The sequence below is a fragment of the Epinephelus lanceolatus genome, chromosome 23 (genome assembly GCF_041903045.1).
Source record: "Epinephelus lanceolatus isolate andai-2023 chromosome 23, ASM4190304v1, whole genome shotgun sequence".
Lineage (NCBI taxonomy): Eukaryota > Metazoa > Chordata > Actinopteri > Perciformes > Serranidae > Epinephelus > Epinephelus lanceolatus.
In genome coordinates this window covers 30,738,268-30,759,149 of record NC_135756.1, presented here as the reverse complement: position 1 = coordinate 30,759,149, position 20,882 = coordinate 30,738,268, and the positions used below count along the sequence as shown (strand labels likewise).

General features: G+C 42.5%; 1 protein-coding gene across 8 annotated transcripts in view; it reads left to right on the top strand.

Moving 5' to 3' along the window:
- Positions 1-10,687: 10,687 nt before the first annotated feature.
- Positions 10,688-20,882, top strand: part of sbf1 (SET binding factor 1) — an 86,501-nt gene continuing 76,306 nt past the window's right edge. For 7 of the 8 annotated variants that reach the window (XM_033614747.2, XM_033614744.2, XM_078164993.1 and 4 more), the window contains exon 1: positions 10,688-10,919. In XM_033614747.2, coding sequence (XP_033470638.1) covers positions 10,865-10,919 — 55 coding nt within the window. In that variant the 5' untranslated portion in view covers positions 10,688-10,864. The remainder of the gene's footprint in view (positions 10,920-20,882) is intronic. The other variant, XM_033614746.2, reaches the window with a different exon arrangement.

Below are 20,882 nucleotides of genomic sequence, written 5' to 3'. Positions count from 1 at the left end.
ATTACATGGAAATATATTTTTAGCTTACAATTTTAAGGCTATTTCAAACAACCTAAATATTTAAGGCTCTTGAGAAACACTCAGGACTGGAGCCCCCGAAACCACCCCCTGCTCCGCCTCTGTTCTTCCTTACAATTTTAACACATTCTTTTGTATGAAATTATGTCATAGGACAGCAACATTCACGAATATATCTGATAATAATATGTTTAATTTTGCTTCACACTGTAAGCCATAAATCCTGCAAAGACAAATGTCATTTCCAGGGGCCATCTTTGTTTGGACTAGAAAATACAATAATCTTGGGGCGTCAATTTGTATAACATGAACTACATTAAATGTTTTCTTGTGTTTTCAGTATATTTTGATTTAATATTTAAAAACAAACAAACAAAAAATAATAAGAAAAATGAATAATGGGTCAATATTTTGTTTGTCTACCTGGATATTTTTTTTCATTACCATGGTTAGAAAAGTCTTTGAGGATTCTGGAAACTAACGTTCAATAAGAGGAAATCAATCAATGCAAACGCAGTTTCCAGCTAAGGAGGTAAAACCAAAAATCATTTAACTCCTTGAAAGCATTAAACGTGATTTATACCAGTGAGAAGAGGTTAGAAGTGTCATGAAGTCCTTACAGTTCTGTGTCATGCTGTGTCGTTGCCAGCCCAGGACTTTAGCCTTAATGTGCTACGTGATCCCTGCCTTGCGTGTAACGTGAAGAACTGCATGAGTGATATTTGCTCAGACAGATTCGTCAGTGATAGTTGCCAACTTCTCACCCCTCACAGCGCAGCTCAGGCCTTTCTTTGATCGTCTCATGTAGTTTCTCAGTAGTTATGATACCATTAGAGTTAGTGCCACAGCATGACCTGCCTGTGACACACTAATCCAGGTCTTGGTTTCCATTTTCACAAGCTAATTTGGTCATGTTTCCAATTCATTACCTGAAACATCATGATATTCACTGCAGTGTTGTCAGGTGAGTGGTGTTCAGACGGTTGCCTTTCCTCCTAGGGTTAGGGTATACAAATTGAATACTTCATATTGACCTTCATCCACAGACCACAGTGGCACCTATTGATTTGGCTGTGCTGACACAGTACTCCATGATATATTTCCCAACACAGCCAGCTGATAGTAACTCATTCATCACTCAGACTTGGCTGTGGAACCAGGTCACTTCTTCACTGATTCTGTACTGTTTATGTAAGAGTTCTCTGCCATGTGACAGCAGCAAGGGAATCAGTACCCACTGGGCCCTGAACACAGGCTTCGCGCCAGGTTTGATCGCTCAGTCGTGGACTGGTTTTACTTTTGTTTTAGGCGGCAATTAGCAAACATGTACATGCACTCTGTGGAGCCAGCCAACATGGCACAGGACCGTTTTCAAAGAGCCTCAATCTGTGACTTTGAATCTCATCTGAAAAATAAAGGTTGGGGGACGTAGTTTACTGATCAAAGAGTATAAGGACCTCTGCTTGATTGTGCAGTGTTCTCTGTCTTTGTTATGTTGTTGTGAATCTTTGAATGGGTGAGATGGGGACATAGCCTGCTTTAAAAGTTGCGTAAACCGTGCAAATAAGCAGTTGTCTCATTAGGCGGGATAAAGGCAAACATTGACCACAGTGACGTGAACTCACATGCATTCAGTTCACTTCAAGGCAGAGAGTATGTTGCTGCTGTTCATGCCATTGGTCAAGTTTCTTCTCCAGCACAATTATCAAGCGGCAACTTCCACAGCTGAAAAATGAAGCCAATGCTGAATTGCAAAAAACTGCAGTTCCTCTAAAGGCCACTTGAAGCTGGCTCCAAGATTGAGTCAGTCCCCATAGATGTGTTAAAATAACCAACTGTACAACAGAAATAAACATGCTTACAGCCTGATACAAGTGCAGATTTGATCTCTAGCTAATTTCATTACAACTGCACAGAGAGGTGAATTTTCATGTAATTCACCTGTTAAAAGCGTTACAGAGGTTTAAAGTTTTGCATAATTTAAAGCAGTGCCGCTTTGAATAACAGTTGGGTGCTGTCCTCTTACAATTAGCTACCATGGTAACAACGTTGGTTAGGTAATGTAGCTATGGCATAACCCCAGATTCACAGATTAAGGCATAAGTGTAGCTGTCGCTATTTCAATGTTCTTTTCAGTTCATAGTCACTGAAAAGAGTCTTGTTCAGCATTTGGCTGTAAAGATCCTCTAAGGAGACAGATGTTCTGTTTTTTTGGTTAGTACATTTTGTTTTAATGGTTTTAAGCCTGTTTTTCCCAAGCTAAAATTAGCATTAGCATTATTACAATTAACCAAAGCTGTAAATGTACATCTAAATATGGTCATTTCAGGCAACAAAAACCAAGATGACGATAGCCTCAATGCTGAAGTCCACTGGAATCCACAAACCGATGGGTTGACGTCACATAGTCTATGACAATGTGCTGTTGGCTTTGACTCAGTTTCTCGCCTGACATAACATTTATGAAGCCAATAAATCAAATCATGACCACAACAATTTGCAAGAAATGCTAAACACCGTCTTTTGTATCTTACTACTGTCTTTGTGTGTTGATTAAAGTGTGAATTTTCTGCACTGTGGCTGCCAGTCTCACCTTGGTAGCCTCAACCAGTGCCCACCTAAACCTGAAATATTTTTTTTTCTAAACCTAACCAAGTAGTTCTGTTGCCAACCATTTCACAACATTTACCACATGTTACAATGTGTTTCAGCTGTGTGTCATATAGATACACTTAAGGGTGCCCTTCGCGTTGCTATGAGATGCCGAGGGGCTTTACAAAGTGTCAGTATTTGATGTCAAAACGAGATACCACAACTTTTATAATTTGAATGAACCAACCCTTTAATTTGTATGGTAAATAGCATCAGCATGTGTGGAAAGTTGTGCTGTGATGTGTTTTGGAAAGGCTGACGTCAAAAAGGCACATAAGCAGCAGCTTGATGCTAAAGTGTGTTGACCCTGAGTTAAGTTGGTTTAAGACACAAAACAAATCAATCATCTGAGCAGAGGAAATGTGACCTGAAGTGGCTGAGCTGAAGGACACCATATACAAACACAAAACACCTGCAGGTTTGAGGAGGACTCGTGGCTGCTTTGAGAAAACGTCTGGTTTCTCCTGTTTTTGAGGAAACTACCAGCTCATGAATCTAAAAAACACTTTATCCAAAATGTGTGTATTTCCTCCCCGCAGCATCTGATCTGGCTGAAAACCGACTGTTTTCTCAGGTCTCCACTTTAGCAGCACGTGGGCAGTGACACTGGTGTTATATCCCCTGCATCATAACAGATCTGTCTGTCCTGTACTGTTTCTTACTCTCTGCCGATTATTGAAAACCACATTTTACAACAATAATTCTTAGTCTCAGCAAGATTTCCTGATTATTATTGGTTTATTTAGTGGTGATTCAAGCAAAATAAACCAACCCTCAGAAGCAAAGCCTGCACTTCTTTCTCCCTCCTTACATAAATAAAGGATAAAGTCAGACAAAGTGGACATAAATTGCAGCTTTTCTAAAGTGACTGTAATGTCTGTGTTAATATCTGTGATGTGCTTGCAGTTATGGGTATTTTGGACTGAGCTGAGAACTCACTGGGTTCGGTTTATTCCAACAGGAGGATGGTAGTCTAATGATTGCTGCCCCCTAGTGAACCTCATGTCACATCAACAGAATACACTGAAAAGCAGCTCCAGCTTAGAGTGACTCTGTTAAGATGCTTCCCATGAGGACCAGACTGAGTTAACTTCCAAAATACAAAACCAATATTATTCATCAGTATATTTGGACAACAAAAACAAACTTATCAAGGCGTCTCCTTGGATTTTGAAGTAATTGTTGTGCAAGTCACCCTTAAGTTCCTATGAAGAATCAATTTGGAGGCATTTTCCCACTGTCGTGCTATTAGCATCCTCTTGGCTGCCACAGTAATCTTTATTTACATTTCTTGTTTGAGATGGTGTACAAGCGAGTTTGTTGCCTCTGTCCAAGCCCTCTCAGTCAAGTTTGTTTGGCATGGCTGCTCACCAGTGCAGTGGTGTGTGAGAGGAGGGTGGACCTGGGAGGAGGGAGCTAACAGGACAGTGTTCTGCCAGTTTTGTGGACAAATGAAAGATTGGATTTCAGTGTGGGAAAGATGATGGCCAAGGACAGAAGTGGCTGATAACAGCTGAGCTCCCAGAAATCACAGTGCCTTGTGAAAAAAACTGAGCTTCCACATTCGTGGCAGTAGTTTGGGGGTGGGGGACCCTTTCCTTTACAACATGACAATGCTTGTGTGCACAAAGCTAGCTCAGTAAAGGAAAGAGTTTCCCAGTTTGGTGGTGAAGAACTTGAGTGACCTGCACAGAGCCCTGATGGCAGCCCCATCCAGCACATTACTAATGCTCCTGTGGTTGAATGAGAGCAAATCCCGGCAGCTAGGTTCGAAAACCTGGTGTTATAGCAGCACATAAATGCCCGTAGTTGATAAAATATTCCACAATCACACATGAGTGTAGTTTTCAGGTGTCCACATACTTTTGGCAATGTAGTGGGATTTAGTGCATTGCTGAAGAACTTTGGCAGGGTGGATGCCTGTCCACAAGTATTGATATTATACTATAAAACGGCCTGGGTTTGAATCCAGCCAGTGGCCCTTTGCTGCATGTCATCCCCCATCTCTCTCTCCCCCCTTCACGCTTACCTGTCCTGTCCATTAAAGGCAAAAATGCCCAAAAAAAAATCTTTAAAAAAATATATACAGTACAGGCCAAAAGTTTGGACACACCTTCTCATTCAATGCGTTTTCTTTATTTTCATGAGCGGAGGAGGCGAATTTCCGTTTCTGACTTCTGTTTATATATAAGTAAATATGCTGAACCATTGCGGTGGATTCAGAGTTTGCAGTGATGCCAATCATGTTCCACCTCGTTAGTTCACCGCACGGACCGTTTAACCTTGCAACAACTGCAGCCGGCTCAAATGTGATTGATCAATATCACGCGGACTACAAACAGCCTACAACCAGAAACCAGGGCTCTTCCGCTCCACTTCCGGAGGCAAGATCTCCGGGGTTTGCCTACAGACTCTATATTCACTGAATGTAGAGTCTGTATATAGAGACTAGCACATAGATAACAAGGAACAGCTTGTAAAGGTGTTTTCTGAGACAGCTCAGCAGGTACAGAGCAGGGCGCGTTAACAGCACATAAAACAGTTTAACACTCCAGCAAAGTCTCTCCACAAAGTCTTTGGCAGCCCGGCTGGTTTAGCAGGCCGAACCGGGCCGAGGGGCAGGCAAGGGAGCAGGGGCACTAGCCCAACAACAACCACAGTTCAGTTAAACAGCTGGCAGTGGTACCGTAGGGAAGCAGGCAGGGGATGTAGTCGAGGAAGCAGTCAAAATCCACAGTTGAAATAGACGAACCAGCAGGGAGCAGGCAGATGGCAGGTCAAGGCCAGGCAGAGGGTTGAGAGGCTAACAGGTGAGTGCTCACAGGATGCACACACAATGGTGAGTGTGGTGACATTAACATCTCTGGACCACAGGAAACCAGAGGTAAGCTGACTGAAACACTCACACTGTGGCGTCGGTGTTGTCAGATAAAAACGCTAAGCAGCCACAGACAAACAGGAACCAAGAGGCAGGTCTTGTGGTCAGGGACAGAAGGCTGAGGTGTTTACTGTGAGTCGGACAAAATAAGCAGGTCAGAAGCAGGCAGGGTCGGAACAGGAAATCAGACCAGAATTAAGCACTGGTGAGTCTTCCATGAGTGGTGAAGAACAATCTGGCAATCTGAGGTGGGCGTGGTGGACAGGCAGGAGCAGGAAAAGAATAGCAGGTGATTGCTTGGCAGGTCAGAGTGGTGGAGGGATGAGAGGAAAATTACTGACTGAGGGCTGAGTGACTGTTCATTCAAAAAAGAGCAGGGGTCTCATTTATAGACATTGCGTAAGCACAATACGAAGCCTGAACGAGGCGGACATAACTTCCCACAAAAAGTTGTAATGTATAAAAACAGACGTAGTGGGAGAAACTTACCTTGGAGATGGGAAATTGGCAATGGAGATGGTGAGGTGGAATCCTGATTGTAGATACTGTCAAATATTTTTTGGCGCACACCATTTTTGGCTTTTGTTTGTACGTACATTTTTAGTATGGATCCTATGCATTGCTTTATAAATGAGACCCCAGGTGACCAGGGATGCAAAACTGTGACAAGTACTGTATAATTGCACTGTATTAGTCTATGCACATCAGGTAATTTGTAAAATATGAAACCAAAGTGTATCAGTAAGCGATTCCTTACCTCTTCCTCTTCCTCCCATTTGGCCACTCCTATAAAAAAATTCTGGGGGTGCTACTGGCTATCTTGGCTTGGAGATTACAAACTGTATAACAGAAGCCTGTGCTACAGACTGGTGGTTTGGTGCTTTCAAGACGAGGGCATTTACTTTGTAGGTTGCATTATGGGATGTGTAGGATCCAAAGTTTCATCAAAACAACCATGAAGGAGCATATCTCAGCCCGTGCTGCTTTGAGCATTCTTTTTAAATTGGTCTATCACAAGTCCCACAACTTATATGAAAGTGAAATACTAAATTCCTGGGGTACCCCTGTAAATGATGTTCACCTAGATCGGTTATATGAAATGCTCTTTCAATTAAACTCGCAATGCGTACAATACCCGTTATTGAATTGCACAGGAGACATAGCACATTAATTACACTGTCATATTTTCCTATCTGTGACCATCTTCCTTGGTTGTTATGGGTAAAACACATGAGTTACAAATCAGGATTGACAGCAGTTTACTGTACACACAGTATAATAAAGAGAGGAGCTCCAATTACAGCAGTGAGACACATGACAAGGGGAAGTGAGTGTTTGTGGTTTATCATTTAAAATATTACCTGCATGAGTGTAACTTACAGTGGCAGTATAAAATTAGAACATTTCTGTGACTGTAAGCATCTGCTTGTCTCACCTCTGGGGAATTAATGGGTGCAAGGCCTGCTTAATGAAGCGTTTTTTCATAGGCTTTTTTCATTTTCGACTGCTGGAATAGCCCCGTGAAGAGCAGTGATGTGCAAGAGGCCTTCAAACCACTTCCTGTGTGTTGGTTAGTCTGCAGGAAGTCACATGTTTGTTGCATCCTGCAGAGAGTGACTCTGCGCTCTGATTGGGCTGCTTGTCTGAATAACACAGAATCAGTGATGGGACGGGTACCTCGTCTGCTGTCTTCTTCTTTATTCCTAGAAATAAAAGGTGACAAAAAAGAAAAAATGTGAGATGATGACAGAATACTAAAATAGCAAAGCTCTTACATACATTCACTGATTAAAGTCTACAGTGTAGATAGTGTAGCTCTGTACTTGCAAGGTTATCTTACACTCCTTCCTACCCGTGCTGCTCTCAGCACATGTTGAAAAATGGCCAATATAACATGCGTGAACATAAATGATCCATTAAAATCATAACTGTGTGAGGTGAGTCCAGATCACAGTGAGCTCAAAGTTTCTAAATTGCGTATTTTGTATGGTTTGACACTTTTGTATAGCTTTTTGTATAGTTTTTCTGGTCTATCAGAGGCAAGTGGAATAGTTCAACGCTGTTTGCTTTCTTTCTGAGAGTGAGATGAGAAGATTGATACCACTCTAATGTTTGTCTGTTAGATATGTAGATGCTTAGCTTAGCGTTAGCGAAATATAAAAACTGAAAACAAGGAAAGACATTATCTTTTTGTGCCTTTTATATCATTTGTTTAATCTGTGCAAAATAAAACTTAAAGGGGATCTGCTGGATCATTTCTTAGCCTGGCACATTAACTACCAGGAGTCTTCCTGTCACAGTGCGGTTGCAAGGCAACCAGTAGAAATATAGATGATATTAGTGAGCTTTTAGTCTGACTCACTGGATGTAGTGCTGACGCAGTACTGTGCAGATAGGTAGGCTAAGCTTTATGTTTAATGTAACCTATACTTTCTGCATCCTCACATCTGCAAGGGCTCGCACATTAATTTCATCATTTCAACATGTCTGCACAGACTGTTTGAGCATAGGCCAAAGAATATGACAGTGCAGATGAAAATGTTAGTGTTTGCAGACACCCACTGTGGAACACACAAAACATTGTGCAAGTTAATTTTTGGACTGTATCCACACCTTTAGCTGTGCTGATAGGCAGACTGTGTTGACTTCTGTCAGAGCCAAGCTAGCCATCTCCTCCTGTTTCCAGTCTTTATGCTAGGCTAAGCTAACCAGCTGCAGGCTGGTACCTCTATCTCCTTATCTAACTCTCAGCAAGAAAGTAAATAAGCAACATTTCTATCCATTACTTTAAACATGTTTTTCTGTTGTTAGAATTCTTTATCTAAGTGAAAGTTGCAATACTGCAACACAAAAATGCTCAATACAGGTAAAAGTCATTCATTCCTCCAGTATATTTGACTAAATATAACTTGCTGCAGAGATGCAAAGTATCTCTGTGCATCACTTCTGCTGATAAAAAAGGAACACATATTTCCACCAGAATACACAACATATCTGGTTAACTCAAAAGCAACAATAGTGGTAACTCAAGACATGGACGTTTGCAGAGTTCAAGTTGGTCTAGCAAAGACAACTTCACCACTTAGAGACCTTGTTCTGAGCAGAGTGTCTGCTTTCATCTTCATCTGTTTCACCTGCTGTGTGTCTCTCTGGCAACCTGTTAAGTGCGGTTCAAGGTTTAGATACAGTCAGTATTAACTGTAAGAATCAAAACCAAAGCAGTGACCTCAGTGTGACTCCCTGAAAATAGTACCCACAAACCGTCTTGAGTTGAACTCTATCTCCTGCTAACATTACTTTGGTTGTCAGAGGCCATGTTTATCACAGAGCAGTGTTGTCCTCTGCTCACTCAGACCTGAGTCTCAGATAACTGTGTGGGAAAAAAAAGGGAGACAAGTTGTTACTGAGTGTTGGGAAAACAAGGCTCTTAAAGAAAAATGTGACATCTCATGCTCAGGATTGTTTTCAACCAAAGAGTGATAAGCGCTTTAGGTCAAAGGTCAGAGCGCAGGAAGTGTTGGAATCCTCTCGAGGCTGTTACAGCGCTGACAGCCAAGGACAGGACACACGGATGTGGGCCGTCAGGCCTTCCTCACATCCCACTGACATGTTATCTGTTTATTCAAAGTGACACTACAGCATCATGCCAAGGTTTTCTTCAGCCTTACTTAGCATAACTCAAGTGTTTCAAGTTCAACATTTTTCTGGTCATCCACTATGCCATCCTGCCTGCTATTAAAGGTTTCAACCAGAATGAGGACTGTCAGTGGGAAAATATGTGACATAAAAAAGATGAATATTGGAGTTTGGGAAATTGTTTGGCAACAGAGACATGCATTAATGCTGCACAAACAGTTTTGTGAAATCTATCTTATTGACATTTTATGTTTCCCAAGGCTGTAAAAGGATGTTCCATTAACTAAATTGGTTTGGTACCATGGCCATGTGTTTGGACATCTATAAAACTTAAGACTGAGTACTCAATTAATGGCTGAATTTCAATTTTGGACTGAACTATGCCTTTAAATGACGACATGTTTCCAACGCAGTCTTCTAATTCCCAAGCAAAACTTAAGCTGAGCTACATGATCCACATTAGAGCTGGATCTTTCATCAAAGGTCTGGCTGCAACACAAACGGAATATATTACAGTTAAACTTTAAAGACTTACACCCAGTGAAGGAGAGATAGATAAAGTCTGTTTTCTGAAACATGCAGAAGTCTTTTATGCTGCTATCACTGATTTTATTTTATCTTTTTTATTTGAGAGAAGCCTTGCCAAATTTAATCGCACCTAAATATAATGATGATAAGATCATACATTCATTCATACAAACATACCACCCCCCGACAAAATCAGGACTCTCAGCCAAACACCTACCCACTAAGCAACCAGTACAAACTGTGGGACTGGGAGTCGCCTTTCTAAAGCACAATTGGCAAACATATTATTCATCCCATCCAGTTTGTTGTAGGTCAGACAGCCCTTTTGGGTCAACAGAATTCTGACATTAGTTATGCATCTTTACGTAGAGGATAAGAAGTAAAAATAGATTTAAAAGGCACCAGATTTAACTTGGCAGACTACCAAATATTTGACTTCTGACAAGCAATATCTCTATGGGATAACTGGCCACATCATTTACTGTGGGTCCTCTTCAGTTTAGAGCACTTAACCTCTGTGGGCCAAATCTGATCCGCAACAGGTTGCAGGGTGGCTCATTGACCATTTTCTAATTCACAATGAAAATAAATTGATTCAAACTGGGATTTTTTTTTACTTTGGATGTAAATAAGGTAAAATAATGCACAAAACACTAAAAAATAGAGGGCTGCTGCGGCTGGATTTGCCTCATTTATTACTTTTATCTAATAAATAGCCTATTATTAATGTTTTAATGAACAAGCCCCCAGCCTGCTGTCATTCTGCAAAAGTGCCTCCTGGGGAAAAGCAAGTCGATTATGCCTGGGTTAGGGCCACTAAAATCGCCACCACCTCTCACCCCTGTAGCGACGGTCACGGTTCTGTTGGGTTTATTATAGGTTTTGGTCAGACTTTTGGCCCCTGAGCTGGTTTGGCTCCTCACATGGGACATTCCTGCCGAGCAGCCCCTCCCTGGAAGTTCCTCAGTGCGCAGACTCGCGGCTCTCCGCTGTCAGGGCAAGGCAGACTTGACAGTATGGCGGCGGGGTACAGCTGGAAGGATGCTACTGTTGCCCGTGATGTGTCTATCGCCGGTAGGACGTAAATGGACAGTTGACGGCAAAAAGAGAAGAGGATTTAGCGAGAAAGGCTTGTCGCCGTGAGCTCCAAAGATGGCCAGGCTCGCCGACTACTACGTAGTGGTCGGCTACGACCTCGACAAGCGAGGTGGGTACTGGAGTTAGCCTGTCCTGCTAGCTTTAACGGCGTATTATTAGCTGTCGGTAAACAGGAGGCGGGGAGGGAGGCGGGGACGGGCCGGGCCGCCACTCACAACTGGCCGACGCTAAGTGCTGTCAGCTGGCAGTTAGCCTTCAACTGTGGGCCGAGGACGCGCAGGCCTCACGGGATTAGTGTACTTAAATGCTAGCCTGTCAGCTGCTGTCCCGCATTTCTGACAGGGGAACACATTGAATGCACGACTCCATTGCAGTGCTTAACTTCAAGGCGTGTTTTAACTTAAGCAAAACAAATGGCACCACTCTGTTGACAGCAAACTTAGGCTAACTTTATTTGCTAAAAGCTAACCGGGCTAGCTGTGAGGGGGGGGGGCTGGCTAGCCGCTTGGTCGGCTGTGACCTAAGACGGATTTATTCACCCGTTTCACAGTTTCAGCTGCATCCTCCCCAGTTGTCTCATTTACAAATTGTACCAGTGCAACCGTTGTCATTTAAAAGTGGCATTTCAAGGCTTCACACAGAATCTGCCGGGTAGCGAGTTGTCAGTGTTGTGGCTGCAGGGTCCTGAGTAGTTACTTAGGACAGCCAGACCACGAAAGCACAGCTTATTTCCGCTTGGACTTTATTTTATGCGTGATTTTAAAAGTGGAAATCGATGCTTCTCCTCGGCGGAGTTGCAGATTGTTTGCTTTGTCTGTGTTTTGTGTGGATTAACCCAGATGGCTTTGCCCCTCCCTGAGCCCCCTCAGACCGGAGCTGTGTTCCCTTGTGTTGTTGGGACGGGGTTTGGACCGTTATCTGAGCCCCCCTCCCTTCAGCCGGAGCCTTGGCCTAGATCTCCGCAGTATAATGGCCCGTTTAATCATGAAATATTCAACCCGCCTATCCAATGGAAGCATGCAGCTTGTAACGTGGTAGAGTCTTTTATATAGAGTGGATTTTTGCCTATGACTTATTCAGAAGAGGCAAATTGTAACATGACAAGCCCTCTGCGGCTAAAAGCAGGCAGAGAACTGGCTTTTATCTTAATGATGTTGGAGCAACCTACATCACGTTCTGATTGCATGAACGCACTTACTGCATCTTGTAGTTTTTTCAGTGGTGGGGGGTGAATACAGGATGTTATAACGTGGACACTGCAAACGCTGCAGAAACTCTCCTTCCTGTTCTACCCTGCCTGGATGCGATGCAGAGCAGAACAAGCCTGTAAAAAGCATCTGGGAACCAGACATTAAAGCCACAGTGACTTTAATGGATCAAAGCTCCCATGCCTTGTAAAACCAAACACTTAAGAGTGATGATGATTGTTGGCATTGCCCCACTACTGCAGCTTCAATGTTTACAATAAGTTTCTAGGTGGAGGCATTGTGTTAAACATCTCTGATAGCTTTACTGAGAGCTTTCCCATCATTATCATCATTGGATGCGCTGGTAGCCATCATTAACTTCCTAAGTACATCCTTTGCAGTTAGATCAATATGTATCTGCACAGTCTTTACTTACAATGCTGTGTTATGCTATGGCTGTTTGGTCTGGCTCATCACATGTCATTGCAACTCTCCAAAATAAGATGGAGAGCGATTTTGATATTGTATAAGTGGGTATGTTCCCCTTGAAAGCACGTTCACCAATCAATTATCTGTGTCTGCTACAGCATCAATTGTAGATGTCAGGGGGTGGGGTTGACTTTAGAGCCTGATGCCCCAGATTTCCCCATTTTTGTGCATGTGTTTGATAGTTCTTGCTTGTATTTAAATTTTTCCCAGCTGTGGTGCTGCTTGCAGTAAAAACATTTGGCTATTACTCGAGAATGAACGGTCCTCGATCATAAGAATACCAGGAATTCTGAAGCACGGTGGAGTTTCCTCTTGTGTTTAAATATTTCATACATCCTGTCTACGTGTGTGTGTGTGAGTGGTTGCTGGTTGTCACTCAGTCAGTGGAATGTTTCGCAAGCGTGGGCACTGACAGGTTTTCAGGGCTGACATCATCACTGCTCATCTGCCTCTCAGAGCGCCGTCACCAGCAGAAACCCTGTGGGTGTTTACAAACAGAACATGCTGCAGGCAGGACTGTTTCTTGCCTCCTTCTCTGTGATTTTTAGACAAGCTCTTGTTCCTTGTTAAGGACTGAGTGAAAGTTTTGCTTGGCTAAAGGAGGGTAACCTGGAGGCAGAGCCTTGAATCTTCCATTCACCCTCTACATTTGTCTCCACAGTGTCAGGTTGCTCACATTGTGCTCAACCTAGATGCTAAGTTATACTATCAGTGGAGCTGTCTTAGAGCCAAGATGGCTGCTCTTTGGTCGGGAAGAGTCCATAGTTGCCGGGGTGTGGTCCCTTTAGCAAGGGTCTCTTGAGAAACTCCACAGCATGTCACTGTGTTTTGACAGCGGTTCCTCCACTGCGCAGAGTCCCCAGCAACTAAATGGATATGCAGTCCGAGGCCCAAACAGGAAACTGGCAAGAGGACCTGAGGGAGACTTGTGTTTAGAGCGAGAATCCAGATTGTCTCCCTCTGTGTGTCTGAAAACCAGGAAAGGGGCGTTGTGTTTGTGTGTGCGACTGTGTGAGGCGGTCTCATTCAAGACAGTGAAGAGACACACTCACTTGCATTCACACAAACACACACACAGACGCTAACATACAGGCTCTATTGTAGCTCCATCTGTGTGCCTCCGGCGGTGCAGTTTGAGAGTGTTGGTCATTGCAGCGGTGGCTCTAAACAGAATGCAGAATGGTTGTTTTCAGGCTGGAGTGACAGCCCTGGCACACAGATCCTCCACTGAGGCCCTGCCTCTTCTACACACACATTCACACACCCCTACAGCTTGCAGTCAAGCTAGCACCATTCACAACATCAGAGGCCGGCGAGGACACAAAGAGGAGCACCCAGGGCGGACCGAGCATGCATGCGGACTGTTGTGTTTGTTTACAAATCTCAGGTTGTCTCTGTTGCTGCCAAACAGTGCTGTCATGATTGGAGCATTGTTACACATTGCTAACAATGTGTACGCTTTAAGGGTGATACCAAACAAAAGCCATCAAACAGTGTGCTGTTATTGCTGACCGGGACAGATTTGTAACAGCGATTGGTGTCAGTTGGTTGTCAGCTCTTTAAGCACAACGGTTTCATATTTTACTTCTGGCACCAGTTTTATCACCAGATTTGTTCAGATTACTACGATACTAAGATTTAAGTTAATGAAGTGACGCCAGAGGCCAGACTGACTGACAGTGATGTTTCATCTTAAGAGCTGGATATCTAACCTCAGTACTGTAAAGTACTGAAAACTAGCTTTTATATTATATTCACATTCGTTCTTATTGTACATAAGTGTTTTTGCTGGTCCCTGAACGCAGCTTAGGCTGAACTCTTTGTGAATTCTGTTTTTTCTCAGCAGCAGTTCGTGGAGTTTTGAGTCGCTGGGGGGATAGTTGATCAAGTGGTTCCGATCAAAGCTGATTAGTTCAGAACAAAGGATGAGAAGAGCAGCTGCTGCAGAGGCAAACTTTTAGACCCAGTGCAATGAACGGTTAAAATTCGCTTTTACTGCACCTGATGTTCTGCTGCTCTGTCTGCTCTGTGTCTGTACTGCAACTCAGGTTTTATATTGGCTCTAGTATTAAAACATTTCAAATTATTTTTCCAGAAAAAGTAGCCCACATCACATCATATGTATAACCTGAACCCTAACCAGAAACACCCTCTTCTAATACATACACTCACCTTGGCAATTAGGGGAGATTTTTTTTCTTTTTACAAGGATACTTGATCTCATTTGTCAACAATAGAGAGATGACAGAAGTTCTTTTTAACACACAGATAGCACTATAGGGCTGCTGTAAAGTCCCTTCTGTATGCCCCTTTTTTCATTTTTACACAGAACTACACAACGGTGGCATCGTGCCACTCCTGTGTGTGACTTTAGATTGTGTGCTGGCATTGCAGTAGCAAAAGATGTGCGAGTTTGACGGGTGTGACATGTAATGAATCCAGGTACAAAAATGATTGAATGAAGGAGTTGTTTTACTGGAGCAGTTTTGATACTTGGTACAGGGTTATTTTGGTCAATACCTTAAAGCAGAGCTGGCAAACATACAGCCTGTGGGCCAGAACTGGCCCACCAAAGGGTCCAATCTGGCCCACTAGATGACTAGATAAAGAGGTGCCAGGTTTCAGGAGCAAGATAAACAATACGTTGCCTACTTCATGTAACATTCTGCTTCAGAGGCTTTTCCACCCTGACCAGGATACAATTCTGTGATATAACAATAAATACTTGTTGTGACCATGTTTAAAGATATTGAACATTGTGCAAAATATTTTATATCAGCAGCTTCACTTCAAAAGAATCTGTATCAAGAAATGTGTGGATAAATGCACATGTAAGGTCAGTGACTGAATGTAGAAAAACTGAGACATAACTGTTGAAATTGCACTTATTCGTCTTGAGACATCTCAGGCTGTGCGATGGTTTTATTGGTCCGGCCCATCTTAGATCAAATTGGGCTGTATGTGGCCCATGAACCAAAATAAGTTTGACACCCCTGCCTTAAAGGTATTGAGTACCAATACCCAGCCCTAGGTGTTGCTTTAAACCCTGAGTCAGGATAAATCTGGCAAAACTATTGAACATTCATAAAATATTTAATTCAGACACTGTAGTACTGAAGTACAGATTTCCGTTATCGTGTCAAAGCTGTGACTAATTCATGCTGTGCTCACAGGTGCACTCAGTAGAGTGTAAATGCAAGTGTGGTCTGCATGAGGCTGCACAAAGCTCAGAGGGGAAATAGAAGCCTCTTAGATTGAAGGCAAGATGGAGTGTGTGGAGGAGAGAGGAGAGTGTATGATGCTGCCAGCAGAGCCTGCCTGCGGGCAGCCACTTCCTCCAGTGCTCCAGAGCAGGGCCGCAGCCTTTCAGGCCCTCCAGAAATAGCCCTCACAATCTGCCTTTCATAGGGGGACAGAGTGACGCTGGGTCGCGGCTGCGGTGCACTGACGCTTGTGTGTGTGTGTGTTGGCGCGGGCTTCTCTCCCGTTTGTCGTTCAGATGGCTGCCTGAATGTTTGTGGCTGTCTGTGTGTTTGCTGCGTTGCCACGGCAATGTTTACCCCCCTGTGGGCTGTGGGATATTGACCAGTTTGTGACAAATCATGAATGCTAATATTTTTGGTATGAAGGTAGCAGTGGCATTTTTGTGCTGATATGCTTTAATCTTGAGCAGTTCTCTACCAAAACAAAGTTTATTGTTTATTTCAGTTTTTTAAGCCAGCATTTAGACCACCACAGGGGCACCAAAACTCTACACCAAATTCAGGAAGTAATTTTGGTGTTAGCAGCTCATAAAGGCAGGTACACATCAGCTTTATTATGGCAGTAAAGCTAAAATGATTTTTATAAATCATAATTACTCAATTAAATGAACAGGAATCATGTTTGCAGCCTTTATAGACAACTGTCATAATGCTGTGGTCAGGGGGAGCCTCCAACATATCACCGTTGTGATGTTGCCCTCGTCCTTGTGTGTGTGTGTGTGTGTGTGTGTGTGTGTGTGTGTGTGTATGTGTATGTTCCTGTATTACAGCAGTCTGTCTGCTGTGCTGAATGCTTGTTATTCATGAAGAAGACGGTGGCCCCAGGGCCCCAACGCTGCCCTCATTCCCTCATTCCTACTACACAGATACAGACGAGAGAGTGTGTGTGTGTGTGTGTGTGTGTGTGTGTGTGTGTGTGTGTGTGTGTGTGTGTGGCTGGCTGGGGGTAGGGATGCACACACACACACACACACACACTTTACTTTTCTCACACACGGCCTTTAGACCACTTCTGTCGGCAGACGCGTGTTCTTCTGTCATACCCTTTATACTCAAATTGTAATCCAAGGCGTTTTTTGTGTATGTGTGTGTGTGCGTGCATGTGAGTGTGAGTGTCTGTTGCTAAGTAAATGCGATCTGCCGCCTGTGGGGCAAAAGAGGTCTTGGTCTTTTACCCTAGCTTTAGATAAAGAGATACATGGTTTAAGTAGGTTGTATGCGCATTTAGGATTCATTGCAATTAGAATCATATTTCCTGTTCTTAAGGTCCTCAACAAAGGTGCCTATTAATATCCACAGCCACACAGATCCACTTTTATGCAGAGATACATTTTCAACATATTTGATATAGGACTGTTAACACTTTTTATGTTGAAATTAGATAAGGAAAAGACACCAAAAAATATGATCTAAACATGGTGGTGATAGTTGTTTTGTATGTGTGTAGGGGGGGCATCAGGGATGCCCTGCTCCTTGGTGCTTTGATGGTTTCCCAGGAATTCAGAGAATTTCTCTGTCCCCTCTCAGGGCAAAGGCTGAGTCAGTGCTGCTCACAGTCAGCCTGTTGGTGCTCGAGGGAGCAATCGTTCAAATCCCCGAGGGGTGATTCCAGCCTGTCCGGAGCAGTTTCGATTTGAAGATAGGGGGTTGTTAGGATTAGAAGAGTCGGTTGTGTAAGGCTGGTCGGTTGGTGTTGTAACCACATCACTGCAACACCTTGTTTGTGTCATGCGGCAGGCTGTGAATAGGCATTTGAAAAACACTTGCACATGTAACGTAATTACCCTTTTCTCTTACTAATTAGAGATAATGTTGTTAGATGTGTGGTCAATACAGTATAAAATCAATCAACAAACATTTTAAGTATTTGTTTCATAAATTATGTGATTGTGCTTTTTTTTTTTTTTTTAAAGTGCAAAGTGACTCAAAATCTTAGAGGCAAATTTTTTACCTCCATCATATCGGCACTGGGAAACACAAGTCCTTTTTACACAGAGATCACGCTATACTTCTGCTACAAAGTCCCTTCTTTATGCCACCTTTGCATTTTTACAGCCAAACAACAGTGGTATCATACTGCTTCTGTGTGTGATTTTAGACAGCATGCTGGCATTGTGGAAGCAAAAGAGGCGTGATGGGCGTCACATGTATAACAACAGCGTTGGCCTCTACTGTGACATATAACATATGTGTTGGCAGCACTTTAGAAACAATAACAATGGCATACCATGTCAGTAACAATCGTTTACAGTCTCTGTTATATGCTGGCTTATGTCAACCTGCTCAGAGGCTAAGGAATTCCCGGGCCTCATTGTTTTCCCATTTTGCAGACATTTTTGGCTGCTGTTCTTCTTTGAGTTAGCGGCTAACTGCTATCAGTGGCTTTTTAAATCTTCCGGTGGTGGGTTGCACTAATAACACGTGGTCAGCATGTCACACCCACCGTGTACATGGCCCCGTCCTGCTGGCTGTCCCTTTCACACAAGACATTGATTCAGTGCTGTTAGTACCTCAGCTGCTGGCTTAAAGGCACGACAACTCTGTCCTCCGACTCTGTGATTGCACCTTTTATGAAGAATGGCGAGAAGGAGTAACGGTGCTCAATTCCCACCTTGAACAGCCAGTGTAAAAGTAGCTACTGACAGATACACAGTCGTTAACCCCTATCCCAATGTACAAAAAAACTCACTAACATCTGGCTTTTGTATTTAATGCCAGGGAAGGTTACAGTGGGCATTCACTCCCGGAACAGCAACTCTCCTGTCGTCACAGGTATATATCGACTCTAGCTCTGATCAGCTTTGATTGGCAGTGATGGAAATACAACACCCAGGTGAACAAATCAAACATTTTGTGCCCCTAATATAATGGTTGGGGAAACACTGCATTTCTATAGCATATGGTTAACATAAATGTTGAATTTACAACAATACAAGATAGTTTTTCAAAAGAAAATACTGACCTCATCTAAAAATATCCAAAGCTGGATTTTTACATATTGGCGTAGTTGCAAATCCCTCATTTTTCAGTAACTATCTCCGCAGTGACTAAATAAATGCACCAGTAACACCAAGTGAGTGACTGGTGGTGGAAGATTAAGCCTTATCTTTATGAGGACGGCCTCCAAATCAAATCTGTTCTTCAGGGAAAAAAAAAAAGGAAATCTGCCTTCCAGACAACCACTGTGCTTGCTGTAATCTTGCCTGTGATTAGATTAAATATACAGATTAAAGGACTGTTATGGTTCCAGAGTGGGTTTGATGTCTATGTCACTGTACTGTATTTATGGCACGTCTTTGCTGCTCTCCCCTCCCCCCTCAAAGAGGTCTGTGCTGTTTAAAGGTTACTCAGATTATAGTTGAAGCCCAGGCCTTTAGATTTGTCGTAAACTCAGAGTTTTGCTTAAACTGAGAGATATGACCAAATTATTACATCACGCTGTTAGTAGGTCTCTGCATGACTGTGCAGCTTTAAACCTGTACATTAAGCTTTTCTTTTTTAACAAACATATTCAGCTTTTCTGAAAAATAATAAAAAGTGCTTAAAATTGCAGACTTTGTTGTACATACAGTATATTTTTTATCATCTCAACAGCCAAATGCAGCTCTACATGCAACACTAAAGCCCCTTCAGACCTGTGTGTATATGTAAATTTAATGGCCCTTTTACATGTTGGTCTCATGTCTGAAAAAGCACCAGATTCTGTTTAACAGTATGTAAATGTCACAAATTCAGTCTTACTAGTTCAGAACGAGTAAGATCTCTGTAAATCCTTCAACACTACACATGTCTGAACATGCTGCCATTATTAACATAAAGGCTGTTGCAGCACAAGATTAAATACGCAGGGAGAGAGATAAAATGTACATCTTGTTCTGCCTTATTAAGAGAACAGGACATTTTATCTCTCAATCATCGTCTCATGTGCATAAAGAAAAGAAGATTTGATGAGTTTAATGAAACCACCAAACACTGAATGAGGCTAAATGAGCCACTGTCATCAGTCACATCTGTTTTTAAAAATGATTTCATTCCCATGGCTGTGCAGGGCAAATGGGGTAAAAAAGAAATAACATTGTAAAATCACAATGTTTATCAACCAGCATTGTTTTAATAGATATAACAATATAGATATAGTATAATAAATGTACATCTAGCAAAACACATCTCATACAGCATGTGAGCAATGAGGAATTACCTGAGAGTCTGGATTTTTGTATGGGCTGACTGTCTAGTGAGTGAATGAAGGGTAGCGAGAAGGCTATTTTGGGCCTGTGGAAAACTGGTATAAGAAATGATGAAACTGATAAGAAATTGTATCAGGACATTCAGTGTGAAAAGTGGTGCAAGCATCTATAGTGCACATAATGATCATTAGTTAAGACTAACACAAATACCTTTTAAAAAAAATAAAGTAAAACATTTTAGAACAAAAACAATCTCTGTACACAAGCGCGTAACAGCACAGTTTCAGAAATACTACTTACTAACAGGCCTGAAAAGGCATATCACCTGACAATTCAAGTACTCTGGGCATGCTCCTGCTGGTGTAAACAGTAGGCAGGTTGTCTACTCTGTAGTTGGTTGCTTAGTTAAAGAAAATAGTGCGGAAATTAAGACTGGAGATTTCTTTGCTTGAGTCGATAAAGAGGTGGAACAAATGAGTATAAGGTGGTCAACATTGCGGATCACAGATCGGGAGTTGTTACAAAGCATGGGGAAGTAGTGCTCACGCAAAAATGCTAATATCACAAAATGTATGTAGACCTAGCTGTAATGTCTTAGCTTGATACGTGGTGACTGATAAGACCCAATTGGGAAGCAAACTTTGGCGTCTGCATCATTGTTTTCACAAGTTGCTCTTTTTGCCCGTCCAGACTAAAACGCAACCCGCGAGTTTTCAAACTAAAACAAGCTCAGCAGCATTTTCAAAGGTCACCGTTTTAGGGGTTCCAAAACACCAGAGTTGTGTAGATGCTAGACATAAATGTAGCAATAGTTTCATGTTTTTAGAAGAAAATGTAATTGTGTGGATGTGGCCTAAAACTCTTAACAATCATTTATGTATAGGACACCTACTGTAGGTCTGAATTACAAAAACATGACAATTAATAGATGAAGCCATGTCTGAAA